At 35.8% G+C, this 20736-nt stretch overlaps 1 protein-coding gene across 1 annotated transcript in view; it reads left to right on the top strand.

Annotated features, from left to right (window-relative positions):
* The window catches only part of LOC124605153 (neurotactin), a 268585-nt gene extending 248110 nt beyond the window's left edge, over positions 1-20475 (top strand). Inside the window, exons 8-9 of the mRNA XM_047136634.1 lie at positions 1928-2327; positions 14417-20475. Of these exons, the coding sequence (XP_046992590.1) occupies positions 1928-2327; positions 14417-14934 (918 nt within the window). The 3' untranslated portion in view covers positions 14935-20475. The remainder of the gene's footprint in view (positions 1-1927; positions 2328-14416) is intronic.
* Positions 20476-20736: the final 261 nt, after the last annotated feature.

The raw sequence follows: 20736 nt of genomic DNA, 5'->3' as shown, positions 1-20736 counted from the left end.
GGCTACATGATTGACAGTAGTCTGTGTTGGAACACACAACCCATTTTTTCAGCCAGTGTAGCGATGTAGTAAGTCAACATCGAGGACAACAAACAACAAATGAAGAAATAAAAGCAGGTGGAACTGCTTCACCATCACAAGGCACTGTAGATGTAGGACTCATATATTGCACTATTTTAAGATGGACTGAGTACCAGTGACATGACAAATAACTCATGGTAATTTTATCTCTTTAGATGACTAGAAACCTAAAGTAATTAAAAATGTAGCCATTGTGATAAAGAGTTGTCATATCTTAGTGATTAAAGACAGCCATGCTTGTTGGGGAAGTCACAAGCTTAACTAATACATAATATTGAAAGACAGTTCTATTTTCCACCTGGCTGTTATACTACCACTGACACTTAATCTATGAACAGCTGATTTTTTGGCTGTTTGCCATTTCAAGTAAACACTGCTATACTCATAAATGTGCACCACATAGGTGTATGCACTTGAAAATGACAGAAAACCAAAATCAGCTGATCTTAGTATAAATGATAGTGGTTATATAACAATCAGAGTGGAAAATAGAGTTGTCTTCCAATAAATCTGTGGCAATGGCACCCAATATAAAAAAAATAGCACTTTTTTCCTTTCACCATTTATTTTATTTCCTATTTATCTGTCATTTTACTTTTACAAGAGTTCATTGCAGTCAGCCCAGAATCTAAAATATAGTGTGAAAAGGAGATGGATGGTAAATCATTCTTGAAGACTAAAGCAACAGATCAGTTTGTACTTTTAAAAATTGGAAAATAATTACTGCATTATTGTATAAGGAATCACTCTTGTAAAATGTAGGTATATTGTCACCTTGTCTTTGAAAAGATACCCATTTCCGTTAAATTTTTTATTTTGCTATAGAAGGTAAAAATTATTTTAACTGAAAGAGGCCTTAATGATTTTCAATCTTCTGAGATTTGTGTAGGCAGCGTATTTTGTTGTTTTTTAAATGAAGTCACCTTGCTTTCAGTAAAAATTGTAAAATAAAACACTAACATCTGAGTGCAAGATGATTTTATTAAAAAAAAAACAACAAACACAATGCTTACATGATTGAAATTTTGACATTATGCCATTTTCAAGCATGTTAGAAAATAAAACACTAACAGCCGAAAGAAAGATGACTAAATTTTTTGAACGGATACAAGCTGTGGACTGATATTACAAGAAATTATTTGTTGTTACTTGTAAAATTTTCTCTAGCAATATGTATTAGCCTTAGGGAACTGCATTTCCATTATTTGCATTACTTATGGCTATTTTGGGTATCAGTTCTTCCCCTCACATGTGAGACTTTCTCCATAATAGATTAGATTAAGCAAATTGATTCTCTCACCTTATTTGGCTTTTTGTATCACTAGTACAATGAATTATTTCACAGTTCTATTTCTTGCTTACTTATTATGTATTTTACTACATGGAAAGAAGTGTCTAGGCACAGATTTATTTCTCTTCTTTTCTAAGTAATTTCTATAAAAAAAGGAGTGAGTTTTTTTTTCCTGTAACAATGACTAGTTGAAAGCTTTCATGTACTGATGGGTCACAATAAATTTTAGGATTACAAACTTTATGTTGCTACAGTGCAGTTTATGTCTTTCAATACTTATTTAAATATTCAGACACTTTCAGTGAAATGGATATGGAGAATCATACAGTAATTATTGGGTATTATTAGCAATGCTCAGTTTTCAAGTTTGTACGTAATAATCTCCCATATGTGCAATATTTTTGTTGATGATATACTTCTAGGACTGTACAGTTCTTACCAATCCTCAGTATTTAGGTTTTTATGTAATAATCTCTCATATGTGAAATATTTTTGTTGATAATATGATATTAGGACTATACAGTTTTTAATTTCAGCATGATTTGTACTTAACAGGCGGTGACTATACTTGCTCATCGTGCTGGAGCAACAATGGTGACAGCATTAGCCACATCCAAACAAGCCCAAAAACTGTTTGCACGTGCTTGGTTGTCTAGTGGCTCAGCAATCTTTCCTGGCCAGCCACTAAGTGAATCAGAGCGTGAATCAATGACATACTTAAGACGGATTCGAGCTTGTGAAGACAACCTCACTGCTGAATGTTTGCAATCTGTGGATGCATCAGAACTTGTTGAGCTTTTGCCTCCTGAATGGGAACCTCGACAACCAGGATTGCCCAATCCAGACAATTCCACCCCCGAGATTCACCAGTGGCTTGTGCTTGATGGACACATTTTACAGAGACATGTCTATGAAGTCCTGAACGAGAACAATGTCTCTGTCAAAATGGTTATAGGTATGATAAACCAATTTTCTTTCTCATGAAAGTGGTTGTTATTTGATGTGCATAAATTAAAATGAAAGGGAATGTAATGCATTATTGGTATCTAACTGAATCACTCATAAAATAATGTCACAGGTATTGAAAAAAATATTTACAAAACAGTAGTAGTGCACTCAACTTCATATATATTGCCAAACGAAACATGAAGTGATGTTTTTGTTTTTTTAAGCCTATTTTATACATTTTATGCCATTATTAAATAAATCTGAAATTTACAGTAATCAACATGGAAAAATTTAATCACCTGATAGGCAAAGCACTTCTGATAAAAAGCACTTCTGATAAATATATAACAAATTAGTTGTCTGTGGACTAGTTAAACATTTTAAATGCTTAGATTCACTTGTGGAGAAAAATCAAAATAAGTAGTAACATCAAAATATCCAGTGACATAGATACTATAGCAAGGATAGTGAATCTAGTTCAAGACATATTTTTCCATTTACATGGGGTACACTTCATTGAGTATGTTATCTGTTTCAATTTATCTGTTTCATCTTCCCCTTGTATTTTGGTTGACTACTTGTTACACATCAATTAATGCACCTTACTGTTCAATATATTGTGAATGTGTACAGTTAAGAGTTCAGTCAATATCATATAGCTATGGTTTTAGTTACAAAGGATGTACAGAGCTGAGAGGGAATACTGTGTGGTAGTTAATAGGACCAGACCATAAACATCATAGGTTATAATGCTCCAATGATCATTTTTGAATGAAATAGTGAGAGGGCAGAAATTTTGATTCCACTGCTTGGACTTCGAAGGAGGAAAATATCGCAAAACATAAATGAACAAAATAAATTACTCAACTGAGTGAATTTCTGTTCTGCAGCAGAGTGCGCACTGATTTGACATTTCAGGGTAGATTAAAACTGTGCAGTGGAGCACTTGCCCACAAAAGCAAAAGTTGCAGGTTTGAGTCCCACTCTAGCACACAGTCTTAATCTGCCACGAAGTTTCAAATCTTCACCTATTTGTGAATAATGTGCTCATGAGGTGAACAAGATTTGAGATGAAAGCTATACGAATGTGATCTCTGATATACACTTACCAGGGTGTGGTTGTAGGAAGCTTATCCAGATGTCCAGAAACCCACCTTGATATACTGTGTTTCCAATGCTGATAGTAGGGGAGGGGGAAGGGGGTGTAATAAAAAAATACCAAAATCAGTAAATCCAGGAAGACAGTCATGAGATATGTGCATGTAAAAAGTGTACAGACCTTCATAGCAGACCTTGTCAAATGCTATACAATTTGTGCCTAGCAATTAGTGAACAAGATTGCCAGTCAAGAATTTTATTTCATTCACTCATTCAATACATTTTTTATAATCATGACTTGTGAGTTCAAACACTTAACAATTTTTTATTTCTGTGAGCTTGACTTGCACCATTCAACAATTTGCTTCATTCAACCTGCATTGTACTTCAGGTATTGCCACTTGTCGTTATAATGGGGATGTGTGGATGAAAACTCTGATGAATCCTGTCTTGTTTCTGTTTGGCAGTCAGGCCATGAAGCACCAACAACAAGCACAATTTACACTTACCCAGCTTTTGCTTACAGTTTCATAAGCACTCCCATATATCACTTTTGTGTACTCCTCCAACATTTGAACCAAGTGTTAATGTTCTTATGGCTGACGGCTTCATGGAGTTAATGCATAGCATTGTGCAAGTAAGGAAAAGAAGAAGCAACTAAGGCTGGGGTATAACATTCTGTTGACCATGACATCATTAGAGATAGATCGCAAGCTCAGACCAAGGGAGGTTATGAAAGAAATTAGCTATGGTTTCTCATGGGGACTATCCTGTCATTAAACTTAAGTGATTAAGGAAAGTCACAGAAAATCTAAATCTTGTTGGGAGGATGGAGATTTGAACTGCCATCCTCTCAAAAGAGTTCCACATCTACAATCAAGAATGCACAAAACACTTTACAGTTTGCTGCTTAGCAAACACACTTGGAAAAAATTTAATGTTTGAAATTCTGAGTGGACTAGGAAATCTGCATTAAACATGAAGCAGCAATAACTGCCATTTTACTATTTTCTGCCCACTGCAAAAGGATGAAAGGTCTTTCTCTTTTTTAACAAATTTCTGCTGTTTGACTGTGTTGTTCATTTATTTCACACACTAATGATTTTGAATTTTAACCATTCTAAAGTGCATGTTGGATTGGAAATTAATAAAGTATACATGTCATACAGTGCATGTCACAACAAGAAATCATTATGTATTTGAGATTATAACTTAAAATTTATAATATATCTTACAAGTCATCATCAAAAAACTTTTTCTGGTCTTTTAAACCAGTTATATTACAGGATATAAATGCATATCAGTGATACATTATAACTTTGATATTGTGCACAGAAAATAATCTTATTAAACAGCAAATACACTGTTGGACATGCATTCATCAGATCCATGTATCAAATTGACATTAAGATTTGTCAAAACAGTGGCAGAGATAATAACAAAGCAGCACCACTGTGTGAGCCACATGATCTTTGGAATACCAGAGGCATTACCAGGAAAGAGAAGGTAGATATTTCTTTGGATAACTGCTAAACATATCCTTGTAATACACACTCGTAACACCCTCTTACACAGATACAACATAAAACTCTGTGCTCAGAATGTAAATAAAGTCAATTTAGGTGTACAACAAGATCTGATCTAAAACATGATCATGTAGATGCAATATTATAAAATTGTAATTCCCTCATTCCTGGAGACATACAGAAGAAATCAGAGTTAAACAGCAACATGCAAGATGTGAAATGTGGTGGTGCCACAAAACCTAGAAACTGCAACACCTGAAAGATCCTGAGGCAGGACCTGCTTAATGAAACTCACTACACACTCCTAAAATACAAAAGTGTTCACAATAAAACATGACTGGTCAGTAGAGAGAGAATGAACGGGAGGGTGTGTTGGTAGGGGGAGGCTGACAAAAGCAGAGGGTGGCAGGGTTGGGGTCTTGGAGGGCAGGGAAAGTGGAGTGGACAGTTGAGGAAGAATGGGAAGTTACAATGTGGGAGGGAGCAGATTTGGAAAAGGTATTGAAAGGAAGGGGAGGGGGGGGGGGGGAGGTCAGATAGACAGAAGATGGTTTGTAAGTGACCTATTTTATAATTTTATATATCTAACCATACACTTCACACTTCAGTATTACACAAATGTCCATTAAATTAATATTAATGTATACTTATTAGTTATAACATGTGAAATGTGAACCAAACATACATTTTCGTAGATGGCACATCATTATGCTATATTAGTATGTTATGCTCCATGAATATTATTAATTTCATATTAATATAGTCTCACTACTTATAGGAGGTGAAGATGTGAACCAAACATAATGTGTTCTATATGCTTTTCCAAAGTGACATACATATTCATTTTATAGATAATGACATATGGAGTCTGTCAAAGACTACTTGGAGACATTAAAAATTCTAAAATTACTATCCATTGTTGCAAAGCTCTGTAGCACATGCACTCATATTCTAGAGGAAGTACATTAACACTAACTTTACCTATGTAACTCTGCTAAAAACTAGTATATAATCATAGGTTCTTTGGTGTCACTAGAATGATTGGCATTACAACTAAGTATGTACTACCATTTGCAAAATGAATGTATTCATATGCAACTTTCATAATTTAAAATGCTTATGGAACAAGTTTTGTATGCTTCAGATCTTCACTCGACAGAATTATTAACAGTCCATCAATATGAAACTGGATGGATATTTATATAATACTGCAATGTATAGTCAAGTATATAGTATATAATAGAGGAAAACATTCCATGTGGGAAAAATATTGTCTTTCACCCATTCCTTCCCCCTGCCTATGACTATCTCCTGGTCCAACTCCACCCATTCCCCCTCCAACCCCCCCCCCCCCCCCCCCAATGTTCTCTCTTAAGCTGTTGGGTTACACCCATTACTTATTTGTAATTTTGTAATTCCAGATCCATATTGCCTAATAGTGATGCCAGTGAACCTGTGACTATATGTTTGTTTTTAGCAGAGCTACGTGGGTTGAGATAGTTTAATGTACTACATCTATAAAATAAGCATATGTCTTATAGGACTTTGTAACAATAGACCTCGATTTTGGAATTTTTAATAACTCGTAGTAATCTTTGGTGGACCCCATATATTGTATTTGTAAAATGAATATTAGTTATATCAGTTTGAAAATGAATGTAGAACCCATTTTGTTTGATTTGCATCCATAAATGCTACAAGTAGTAAGACTACATTAATATGAAATTAATAATATTTGTGTAATACTGCATTCTACGGTTTAGGTACATAATGTAGCATACCGATGTGCCATTTTTGAAAATGTGTATAGATTTTTACATGCTGTAACTAGTAAGAATTCATTAATATGATTTTAATGGACATTCATGTATACTGAAGTTCCATGTACCATCTTCTGTCAATCCCCCCTGCCCCTCCTCCTTCATCCCACACCCACTTCCAAATCTGCTCCATTCTCCATCCACCTCCAAAACCTTCCCCTTCCCTTCAACTGTCTTCTTACCCCCCCCCCCCCCTCTCCCTAAGCAGTCCAACAGTCCAAGACTCCACCCCTGCCACCTCCTTTTGTCACCCTCACCCTCTTCCTACCAACACTCATGCCCCCTTGCCACCAAGTCAGCCCTCTCTTCATTCTCTCTCTACAGACCAGTCATGTTTCATTGTGGGCACTGTTGTATTTTAGGAGTGTACAGTGAATGTCATTAAGCAGGTTCTGTCTCAGGATCTTTCAGGTGTGACAGTTGCTTGGTTTTGTGCCATGGCTGCCTTTCACATGGATCTTGCATGTTGCTGCATAAGTGTGATTTCTTATAAATGTCTCCAAGAATGAGACAATTACATGTTTATAATAACGCATTTGCACAATCATTTTTTAGATCAAACCTTGTTGTACATCTAAAATGGTTACATTTACACTCTAAGTACATAGTATTACATTCCAGAATGAGATTTTCACTCTGCAGTGGAGTGTGCGCTGATATGAAACTTCCTGGCAGATTAAAACTGTGTCGAGCTATACAAGCATGACTCACACCCCTTTCTCACAGCTTTACTTCTGCCAGCACTTTATCTCATACCTTCCAAACTTCACGGAAGCTCTCCCGCAAACACTTGGGTGGAGTCACTTTGTTATGATCTTTGTTACTACATTTTTTCATTTTGTGAAGTGCACTATTTTACACCTCTCAGTTGATGCATGTATCTCATGAACGAACATCACAGCAATGTATTGACTGTTAAATATGTCATATCATGTTAGTGTACTCACCAAGCGATGACAGAATACGCTCTTAAAAAAAGGTTATAATTAGGCAAACTTTCGGAACCAGTGGCTCCTTCTTCAGGCAGAAGGGTTGAAGAGGAAGGGAGAGGAGTGAAGGAAAAGGACTGGAGAGGTCTAGGAAAAGGGGTAGATCTCAGAAAAGTCACTCAGAATCGCGGGTCAGGGGAGACTTACTGGGTGGGATGAGAAGAAAAGATTGATTGTTGGAGACTGCACTGGATGAGATTTGAAAGCCTGAGAGCTTAAATGTGGAAGACAGGGTAATATGCAAGACAGAGATTACTGCTTAAACATTGTGCATGAGTTAATAAGAGAGAAAAGCTAAGTGCATTGCACATAACAGAGGTGAGAGGGGGGTGGTGAAAAATAGACAGATGAGACAGTGAAAGTTGTAGAAAACTAAGATGGATCGAAAAAAGAGTAGTTAGTGTGAAGAAATGCTGAGATGGAATGTAAATTAAGGCCAGGAGGGTGATGAGGATGAGTGGTTTATAAGACCAGAAATATATTCCTCTGATGATGACGTGTCAGATAGACACCTAAGATGTATTGTATCATGTAACTAATATTTGCAAATACGTAATGACTGTTTCTTCCTATGTTCTGCACTGTATGATTTGTACACTTCATTAATTTTGCAGTTGAAAATGCACTTTAGAATGCTTAAAAGCTGAAATCATTGATGTGTGAAATAAATGAACAATGGTCTATAGTCAAATGGCGGAAATTTCTTTCAAAATGTTCTACATGACTATGGTTTCCCACAAAGGAAAAATCATTCAAAACATCTGTTTTTATCAGAATCCGTTTAGCCTGGTCATCTTAAGTTTAACACACATGGCACAATTAGGCCATGTTTATTTGTATTTTGTATCACTGCTTTTATACCTTGCTGAGTCATACAGACACATATAATTATAACAGCTGAAAAATGAAACATCAAAAGCTACATATGAATAATTCATAAAAACTTCACAAAATACAAACATCTACAACTAAACCTAATCTCTGCAGAACACTGTGAAGTGCACGGCAGAGGGTATCTCTCATTTTACTAGTTATTATGACACCTCTGTACAAGTCGTCATTAGTCTAACCTCTCTTTTCAAACCCTGTAGGAGCAATACATAGAGTGGGGTTGTATTATGTTCCTAGATTAATCGTTTAAATTTAACTCCGGAAACTTTTAAAGTAAGTTTATGTGGGATAGTTTTGTGTCTTTCCTCAAGCATCAGCCAGTTCAATTCTTTCAGCATCCTTGTGACACTCTCTCATAGGTGACCATCCATCTGCCTTTTCTTGTGTCCATCCAGTATCCAATGTTGGTCTTATTTGGTGTGTATTCTGTACTCTAGCAATGTTCTAAGATGGGTCACACAAGTGTCTTGTATGCAGTTTCCTTTCTAGACTGATGGCATTTCCCAAGCGCTCTACCAATGAACCACAGTCTCTTACCTGCTTTATCTATGAGAGAGTGTGTGATCTTTCCATTTCATTCTTCCAGATTGTTACACCAGGTTTGTATGAGTTGACCGATTTCATCTGTGACTCATCGATGTTATAGTTATGGGGTACTACATTTTTTTCATTTTGTAAAATGTACTATTTTACATCTCTCAACTTTTAAAGCAATTTCCATATCTTTGCACCGCTTTGAAACTCTGAAATGTTATCAAGATCTGATGGAATATTTGTGCAATTTCTTTGAGATAGTACTTAATTATAGATAACAGCACCATCTGTGAAAAGTCTGAGGTTACTATTAATATTGTCTTCAGGTCATTAGCATACAATATGAACAGCAAGGATCTGACTGCACTTTTCTGGGATACACCCAACGTTACTTCTACATCTGTTGGTGACTCTACATCCAAGGTAGCTTGCTGTATTCTCTGTAAGAAAAGCTCCTCAGTCCAGTCACATTTTTTTCTCTTGATACCCCATATGATAGTACGTTATGGTAACAGGCAGGGACAAGGTACTGAAGCAGTTGCTCTTCAGAAATTGAGGAATACTACATCTACCTAACTACCTTGATTCACATCTTTCAGTATGCCATGTGAGAAAATTGTGAGCCGGTTTTTGGAATCCATGCTGGCCGGCATGAAGGAAATCATCCTGTTCAAGGTACACCATTATATTTGAGCTCAGAATATGTTATAAGATTCTACAACAAATCATTATCATAGATACTGGATGCAGTTTTGTGGATCTCTTCTCCTGCTCCTCTTGTAGATGGTTGTGACATCTGCTGTTTTTCAAATATCTGGGTATGATTTTTTGTTCAAGAGATTCTACAATAATCAGAATGTTACATGTTTACTGGTGTATTCAGTGCAAAAGGGGTGCTAAAATGGAACTGAATCATACCTGTAAACAACAACATTAAAATAACATAAACTCCTTAAGTACTGCACTTACCAATCACTGTAGTCTGTGAGCAGCATATCATACTTGTGCATAAGTGTATTGCTCAGTAACAATGTGAGATTTATTGTGGAACTGTGTTAGGCACCATTCACTCAAAATCTGAAACACAAACACAGAAGAAAGAAAAATTATGGCAAATGGTAAGTACCGTTTAGTTCAGAGCTACTTTCTTCTCAACACAGTTGTTGTAGTGTCTAGGAAGCCTTCATATTTGGATCGCTAGATGAACAATCAAACCAACTGTATTAATGAGTTTTATTACAAAAAGAAAATTACAATTCTTAATTTTTGCAATTACACAGCTGTGTTGCAAGCAAAGGGCAACATACAAAATAATAAGCATAAACAATCACAAATCTGTGCTACATAGAGAGTACAAGCGTAGTGACTAGAATTGGCACTGCAGTCGAAGTTACCAATCTTGAGGCTGCTATTGAACTGGGGTGTCACCAGTCAGTCACAGCACATATGTCCTCTTCACATAGGGGCCACTGCTGTTGCATTGTCATCCTGGAGGAAGGTCAGCCTTCTCTTCCCTGCTGTGCCAGTGCTTGACTTTATGCCGTAACAGTTGTCAACTGTGCTCTGGCCTGTGGAAGAGTCACTGGAATTGCCAAGTAGATAATTATATTAATTTCACACTTACTTCACTTTTAGAAACTTCTTCAACAATCATTTCTGTGTAGTCTACAGGGCTTCACTTCTCTGACATTATTTGTGCCACTGCTTCAATAGTTTCTCAGTTTCTGTGGCAGTGGAATGTTTGTCATTTGTTACCAAGTAATGTTTCAATGATACCTAAATCATTTTGAATGCATTAAAGTAGCATTAGTATAGTGGGAGTCTAAGAACTCTGTGACCATGTTTTTAGCCATCTCATCAGTAACATTTTGTTGAAACTGTGCCGCCCCCCCCCCCCCCCCCTCTCTCTCTCTCTCTCTCTCTTACTGTCTACTAGATCTATAAGTTCCTTCTTGCACAAATTGCCATGAATATTCGCAATGTGGCATTTCAAACATTAAACAAAATTGTCTTTTCATTGCTTTTGTTGGAGCTATATCTTTACTGACTGAATAGTATGGGGATTACCCGTTACACTGACAGATGACCAATTTACTTTTTCCAATAGTTGCACCTTGAACCACTTGTGAAAACTATAATGGTTCATCTTTGCATTGCAGTTACTTTTTTTTTCAATTTGTAAACCAGAAGACAGTTTTGTATGAAAGCAGATGAAATTCCAGCATTCAAGATACTTGTGCATTTCCCATATACTATTGTCTGTCCACTCTTTTCTGACAGAGTGCCCAATATTTACCAACATTCCATCAAGCGCACAATGTTTTCAAATGTTTTTAAAAATGTCTCTTAAAAATCGACAATGCCACACACTGCTGTCACCTCTCATCTGTTTTACAATAAGGTGACAAAAGTCATGGGATGCCTCCTTATATCATGACAGACTCCTTTTGCCCAGTGTCGTGCAGCAGCTTGATATGGCATGGACTCAATGAGCCACTGGAAGTCCCATGCAGGATTTTTGAGCCATGCAGCCTCCATAGCCATCCATAATTGTGAAATGTTGCCGGTGCAGAATTTTGTGCAAGAACTGACTCAAGTACATCTCATAAATGTTCATGGGATTCATGTGAGGTAGTTTAGGTGGCCAAATTATTCACTCAATTTGTCCAGAATGTTCTTCAAACGAATCGTGAACAATTGTGACCCAGTGATAAGGCGCATCATCATCCACAAAAATTCCATCATTGTTTGGGAACATGAAGTCTATGAATGGCTGAAAATGGTCAATGATTAATTCAGTTGGACCAGAGGATGCAGTCCATTCCATATAAACACAGCCTGCATAATTATGGAACCACAACCAGCTTGCACAATGCCTTGACAACTTGGGTCCATGGCTTTGTGGGGTCTGTGCTGCAGTCAAACCCTACCATCAGTTCTTACCAAATGAAATCAGGACTTATCCTATTGTCTAGTGTCCAACCAATATGGCCAGAAGCTCAGGAGAGGCTCTACAGGCAATGTTCTGCTGTTAGCAAAGGCATTCACGTCGGTCATCTGCTGCCATAGCCCATTAATGCCAAATTTTCTTGCACTGTCCTAATGGATACATTTGTCATACCTCTCACACTGATTTCTGTGGGTTTTTCACACAGTGTTGCTTGTATGTTAGCACTGACAACTCTATGCAAATGACACTGTTTTCGGTCATTAAGTGGAGGCTGTCGGCCACTGTGATGTCCACGGTGAGAGGTAATGCCTGAAATTTGGTAACTCTTGATGCTGCAGATCTTGGAATATTGAATTCCCTAATGACTTCCTAAATAGAATGTCCCATGTGTTTAACCCCAATTACTGTTCTGCATTAGAAGACTGTTAATTCCCGTCATGTGGCCATTACCATGTCAGGCACTTTTTACATGAATCGCCTTTTCACATAACTACAAGTGACAGCTCCACCAAGGCACTGTCCTTTTGTACCTTGTGTACATGATACTGCCTATCACTGTCCCATGATTTTAGTCACATCAGTATAATTTTGCATCCATTAATTTTTTTGTGCTGGAAATCGACTGGTCTGATAACTTTAATAAAATACTCTTACTGCCACCTAATACATGAATATTTATGCCTTACAAAGAGTAATGAACATTCTCTTTATTTTTTAAGTGGTTGGTCTTTCCTCTTGTTATATCCATATGTTTATCAACAAAAAGAAACTTATTGGATTGTATCCAAGTTTGTTACTCATTGTTCTGTCTTCCTATTTTTACAGTTGTCCTTAACATAGGAGAAACAAGTTCTTTTCTGTGTCCTCAACAGTATTTTTCCTTACAAATGTTCATAACAGGGTTTTTATGAATTCTCAAAATGTCTGCAGTTCTTTTGACTGTCTTTGCTAAAAGTTATAGAGTCATCCATTGTCTCTCTCCTTCTCAAAATATTCCAACACTGAGCACACAACCAATGTGTGTGACCAAGCAAAATGTGAACAGAGGACTAAACTTTCCATGTAGCAACCACACTTTTCTGCACACTTCGTCTCCAAGCTTGAGACATGCAGTAGTGCTAAACAAATTTAATGCACAGGGAAACAAAGCACTCAACAAAACAGATCAGAGCCGCTAGGTTACCAACCACAAGCTTTATCATCTGCAAATGGCTGTAGTAACCATAGCAAGGACATCTGGCAATGGTGAACAGAATTATAGGTGCAAACAAATGGATTCTCTGAGTGGCTGTTGCAGCGGTAGAGCAGCCCTGTAAACAGTGAAACATCAGTGACTTTGTTGTCCTGTTTCAGGTTTAAGTACTTTGTAACCTACAGACCTTTCAATTTTATGAACAATGTACAATTCAATAGTGAAAACTTCAGCATATTTAAGCAATTTTAACTTAATTGCAGTAAGACTGACATTGGTTTCCTTTTCTACCAGCCATTTTATAGCTTTCATAGCTCTTTTTCATGACCCAGTTTCAACTGTAACCATACATGAAGCATTGTATGCAATTGCACAGTAATGATGGAGGGCTCCAATTTCAGCAGAAGATTCATAAAAAGTTTTGAAACATTTCTTTATTCCCATATACCTGATGATCTCAGGTTTTTTACTATCAAAAATCAAATGATACACCCTCTAGAAAACACAGTTGCCTTTAAATACCAAAAAGCTTTTCTCATTTCCCTTCTAAATCTTTATTCCTTATGGTAGATATGCAAAAATATTTTTCTAGTATCACTTTCTGTCTTGTCAGTCCACACATTTTGCATCACATGCCTTATTCTGACACAGCCCTCATTGAGATAGTAAATTGTGTTTCTCACAACTGCATTCTTAAATTTCACAAAGCTGACAATGCCGCCACTGACAAATACTGTTTCTTTATGTTGTTAATTTCATACAACATACTTACGGCACTAATGACCCTAATGTTGGATGCCTTTAAATTACAATAAGGATGATAGTTATTATCACTGATTAATTGAAAATAATATTTATGTTTTGAAAATTAAAATTAAAATTATAAATTAAATGATATGATATTCATGCTTTAGTGTCACACTGTAAGCATTTTTGCTGTCATACCATGATCCATTAATATCTCCACTGTAACATATTGCAAGTTGTGGTATAGTTTTGATTTCACAAAAACTCATGGAAATGATTATGTGCCTGTTTTCACTTATCTGAAAAATGGATGTGTACACTGTTTAAAATAATGGAATTTTTTCTGCAGGAACAACTGCCCATTCTGAGGGAAGTGATGAGTTGCATCAGAGGTACAAAGACTGGCAGATAAACAATGAGACTGTGAAGCAATTGGAACAGAGTGAAGTTGGACGAAAAGGTCTTGCAGAGGAAGCAGTGAGACGTTATGGAACCAGCTGGCCAGGAATAGCATCACTGGTGTCTGACATTCGCACCGTGTGTCCACTGCTGCATTTGGCAAGACAAACTGTTCCACCCATTCCCTTCTATGTTGTGAAGCAACCACGAGGTGAAATTGCTGATGTAGATGTTGATGTTGATGCAATATTAGGTCGCTACATTCCAAGAAACACCGAACAGAGGCGCTATGTGACAGCTATGCAACAAGTCTTCTACCGCTTTGTTGCCCAAGGTGAGCTCCGCCGCCGGGAAGGTGGACAACAGGTGCTGCTAATAGAGCAAGATGCTAATCCTAGTAATGAATATCCTGATTGTGACATATGGCTGAGTAAAGACATTGTTCCAAGATATGGACGTGTAGACTGAAAATATTTTTGACAGAACTTGTGTGCTTTTGAGAAGACTTCACACAGGCAGTTCAGTGAAAGAAACATGTATTGCATGGTCAGTTGTATGAAATAATTACATCATCAGCCTGTGATATTTGCTAGTCCCTCTATTCACTTTAGTTTGTTCCTCATTTACTTTGAAAATAAATCAAACTGCTGGCTGTCAATTGGTGGGTACTAAAATTTTCATCAACAGCTGCATATTTGAGACCAATCAGTCTCAGGGACTTTTTGATGTTTGAGCAAAAGGAAATTAATATCTTGGGTCTTATAGATGTATACAGTTTGTATGGACAAAACTATTTTATTGAAAAACTTTGACTTTTATAAAGAAACATAAATTTTCCAATATTTGAGATACAATAAAACTTTTTCTACCATGAGAACCAATATTAGAGTTGTACTGACAACAGTTTTCACTAAAAAGTATGGCGTAGCAAGCAGAGAAGAAGCTGAAATACATTCCTGAGCCATAGCACCACCAGAATATGCAATAGGTAAGCCAGTAATTAAATGGTTGTTTTTCACACTAAAAATTAAATTTCAGAAGACTTTACTCTCTTTATTCCGTCACATTATTTAGATGACAAACTGGTATGCTTTGACAGTGTTTAAAAAAGTTAACTTCAAACAAAAGAGTCGAAGAGTTTGTTTTATGTGGTCAATTTTGTCTGCTGATGATGTATCAGAGTGTTGTACATAAGAATGTGTTGAATATCATGATCAGAGAATGTTTTGAATAACAAGCAAATGTTAAATGCTTCGCTTGTACATATATATATTACATATATTTAGAAAGAAAAGTTGTCTTGTAAATGTGAATACTGTGCTGTTTCATTTTACAGTAACATATTTTGGTGTAATATGTCATGCCACCTTCTAGGAAACTACTTTGCCTTCAGCTAAATGTGTGTGTGTATATATATATATATATGTTCGTGTATAAAATAGTTCACCTGACATAAAACATAGTTATGAATGCCAGTTGTTGTTGCATTTACATTTTCTTGTTGCCCCCTCAAGTTAGGTGCTCTGTGAAAAAGCATAAGAAGAAGGGCGAAGAAAACAATGGTCTGTTAAGACATACATGGACATGAATAATTTATGTCATTAAAATATGAGGATGCAGTGTATGTGTAAATATTGTCATATTAAAGGAAAGCATGAGGAAAATTTAATGTATGACAGGAACTGTTATTTTCAGCACTGTCATTTCATATTTTGTGACTCTGACACTGTGTGGGTTTATATCTGAACTGCATATTGAGGTGTGGAAAAACAGTTTTTTAATCTCACATGATGTATGAATTTATAGTGTTTCACTGTACAGTAAGTGCTTTCTCTGATGCAATTTTGTCTTTGGTGTACTTATAATTGTCAATCTATTGATAGCTTTTGATGTTTCCATTTTAGCGTGAAATCTTCAGTGACATCTAGTTTGGTACGGCAGTAAATATAACTCAGATCACACAGAAAATTTAGTTTATTTCTCTCTCCATCTTAGGCGAGGTGATTCTTCACTAATTTAATATCTGAAATCATCAAGGAGCAGGTGGACCTTTTCTTGTATGAACTTCACAAAACTAAGAAAACATCAGGTTACCAATCACTTTATAAATGGTATAAAGTTCAAAATATGGAAAATCAGCTTGGTTTTAAAGGTTTCACCTGTATGAGAAACTGAGAGAACAAAGGGATTTGAATTTAACAATAATAGAGATTTCAAGACACAAACAAGCATGGAAATGTGTAGGGGCAACCACTACTTTTGATGAGTAACAGACCATTGGTTTTAAGCACATACTCTTTTATGTAGGTTTAGTACAACTCTCTCAAGGACAACAAAATGCACACTGTGTGCATGTAGATGACACACAGAGAGAGAGAGAGAGAGAGAGAGAGAGAGAGAGAGAGAGAGAGAGAGAGAGTGTGTGTGTGTGTGTGTGTGTGCGTGTGTGTGTGTGTGTGTGTGTGTGTGCGTGTGCTCGTGTGCGATTATTAAAATGTTAATAAAAATATGGGGTTAAAACATCCCCATGAGCAGAGAAACATGGCACACAGCTATAACCACAAATGTAATGCTAACAGGAAGAAATCTCTTTTAATAATGTATGTGTAATGATTAGTAAGTCATGTATAAAAGACTGAAAAGTATGAGACTAAAGACCAAGAGAGTGACTTACAGTGATAATAATAAATATATTCAGACATGAAAAGGAAATGTAAACATATGAGAGTATACCTCAACAATGCAAGCTTTCACATGTGGACACATTGGTATTCTCTATGCTGTGTTGAAGTTTGTCTGTGTTCCACAAGAGACACTAGTGGTGAGTTAATGAGCAATGTATGATGTTTGATGTAGTGTGCTCTCATTCATTAAAGCTTTATTCAGTTTTATTTCCAATGTCATCTCCACTCTCTTACGATGGTTTAAAATTTTCACATATGAAATGCATCAGTACCAGTCATTTAGACATTCATCTTCTTCAATATTCACACTTTATGTTTAAAACATATGCATTCATATGCGTTTTCAGATAAAGTAAATTGAAGAATACATAAAAGGCTTCAATGGCTTTAGGTATATCTTACCAACAAAAAACTCTTCCATTCTCTCTTCACTTTTTGGATGCATAGAAGCCTCCATGCACTTACCATTTGTCACCAAAAAATGAACCCTTCTGCTGCTGTCTCACTTTTGCAGTAATCACTACAATAGTACCACATACTTTTGGTGCATATTCACTGAAGGTTGTCATTAGTCCAATACTATGAGATGTCAGCTCTCCATGATATTTCTATCAGTTTAATTGTTACTTTCTAATTGTTTGACGTGATGTAGGCAGCATACGAAACACACAAATGACGCTGCAAAATTAGTGGCTACTCAACTGGCAACATATACTTGCAACAATTTAAAGTTATTCCATTTTTCAAACATTTACAACGAAAGTGAGTCACAAAAGAAGAAATGGAAAAAGCCTACAGCTGTGTTGTCGGTTGCTTCTGGTATACATTATTCTATATGCTATAAATTATTTCATATGCTGACACACTGTTTGAATAATGTCCATTTATTTCCTTCAACTATATCATGATCAACAGACAGTGGCAGCAGAACAATCAGTTGTCATCACATCCACACTTACAAACAGAGCACAACTCTGAGCAGTTGTTTCACTCATGGCACTGTAGGCAGGGCAATTTTCAGACATGTTACATCACATTTTACACCTATGGCACATGAATGCTGTAGATTAATTATCTTGCCCTCAGCAAAGAAATGGTTCACAGTGTGGAACTCTCATGAACTTGGTTTCCTAGAAAAAATGACATTTCTATCGAGCTGGAGACCACAGTGATTGTTTGTTTCAAAAGTAATTTTTTATCTGGCACAATCAAATTCATTTATAGAAACAAATATGATTGTGCTGGATAATAAATTACTTTTATACAGTTTTGTTACTTTTCCACAAGTATTATTCCCTCTTTGCCTCTCCATTTTCAAAGTTAATTTTTTTTCTGTTGACTGATTAACTGATTGTTATTGGCTTTACTCAGTTTTGTATCTTGTCTTAAGTTTAATCTTATTGCAGATCTCATCTTGTGATTCATATGCAGCACTTTCTGTATTTATATTCTTCTTCCCAATTCGTCTTCATGTCTTGCCATTAATTTCATATCACTGCCTGGTTAACTGCTCGTCATTGCCACAAGTTTCCTACGGTATTCTATCTGTAACTGCAACAAGTCAAGTATTCCTGTCCTGTCATTGTGTTTCAGACAGAATTTCAGAATTTATCATCTAAACATAAAATTTCTGGTATCTACAAAGGACAGTGTTTCATCTGAAAGTTATAAAGATCGGCAAAGACAAAGAAAGACAAAGTTCTACATCTTTCATCCTCATATTTTCTGAGACATATAACGGACGTGAACTGTTTTCTCATTACTGCTATTAGCTCCCTATCTTCATTTTTGTGTTAAATGTCAGATTCAGGTGCAACTGTTCCACAGCTGTTCCAAATGCAGTAACAAAAAATTCATAGTTCTGTAATTTTAAATATTTTTTATCAGTATGTTGATTTTCTCTGTATTGTAATCTGTGGCATTTATATTGAGAATTATAAGCAGCCTTGAACTAGGAAATTTGAGCTGATGTGAGAATGTGTAATTTATTTTGCTGTAACTGTCTTCTTGCTTAGTGACAATGTCTTTCATTATGAGGATAAATCTGTGTAGAATGAAATGAATATTTATATTCCTAAACATTTACTTAATATTTGACTACCTTTACAAAAAAAAGTTGGAATGAAAGCTGCATTCACAGTATTCTATTTGTGTATAAATGCAGAAGTGACTGATGACTAGGTTTTGATAGGTAACAGAAAACCATTGATCTCATGAACTGATGGTTCCACCTTAACTCAAGTACTTTTTTTCCATGTGTAACTAAGCGCACATACTATGCAGAATTTAGTGAAGATTAATTAAAGCCATGTTAGGTTCATGCATGCTGTTGAAATATGAATGTGTATAGGAATTAAAATACAAATGATCAACTGCAACAAAACAAAGTACTGCTAGAGCCAAAATTATTTTAATAAATTCACGAAAGGTGTCCATGTTCGAGAATTTAAAATATGAGTAATGACCTGCATTGGGATGGGTAATACATTAGCAAGTTTATTAAAACAAAGTGTGGTCGCGTATGTTGAATGCCCTTGTGATTTTAATTTATATATGATGTTACCACATTTTAATGTATCATGTTGATATATTACTAGTTTCTCTATATTCTGAATAAATGATAAACTTTTGTAATAGGTTCCATTTCAAAGACTATAACATATAATACTAATTTTTTGGGAAATTATACAATGACTGGTTTTTAAGTACTCTACCAAAGTGCCAAGATCTATACTTATTTGTCGTTATGGCACAGTAAATCTATAAAAAAGTCTTGTTTATTATAATGTATGGTAGGCAAGAATGTCATTAGAAATTACAATTTTCTTGGAACTGAGTTATGTACTGTAAAAATGTACTGTATCTAACTAAGGGGACTAATGCAATGAGCTTTTTCATTATATGTGGCAAATTGTTTGAACATGTCATTGTACCTCTGCATCTAGAACGTAATATTTATGAGATCACGTACAAAAACCCATCATCATTTGAGTTGCCGTAGTAACGTCATTTAAAATTAATCTTTAAATGATGACTTTTGTACCATTATGTTTTGTAAATAATTTTTCATAAAATGAGACTAATTACTATGCTACTTTTGGATCACATATCTGTTCCTGTAATGTATAAAGTATTTTCAATGTTTTGCAGATACCAAGAAAAACAATTCAGTATTCCAAAGAGAGACTGATTGTACCAATTTTTGAATGTAGTGATTTTTAGGAAAAAAATTTTGTATTTTAAGTGGCATTAGTAACCTAGTGTCTTTGTACAATGTTATAACAACTGTACTTGCTAACCTATTAAAGTGTATGATATCCATTAATTATTTGTTCCATTTTAATTTAAAATCTGCACTTTTACCTACATCTACATTTACATCTATACTCCGCAAAACACCGTGAAGTGCATGACAGAGGGTACATCCCATTGTACCAATTATTAGGATTTCTTCCTATTCCATTCATGTATGGAGCATGGAAAGAATGATTGTCTGAATGCCTCTGTGCATGCTGTAATTATTCTAATCTTGTCCTCATGATCACTGTGTGAGTGACATCTAGGGGGTTGTAGTATATTCCATATA

This window comes from Schistocerca americana, chromosome 3 (genome assembly GCF_021461395.2).
Source record: "Schistocerca americana isolate TAMUIC-IGC-003095 chromosome 3, iqSchAmer2.1, whole genome shotgun sequence".
Taxonomy (NCBI): domain Eukaryota; kingdom Metazoa; phylum Arthropoda; class Insecta; order Orthoptera; family Acrididae; genus Schistocerca; species Schistocerca americana.
Note: the sequence above shows the minus strand (reverse complement) of the source record. Positions and strands in the feature narration are given on the sequence as shown.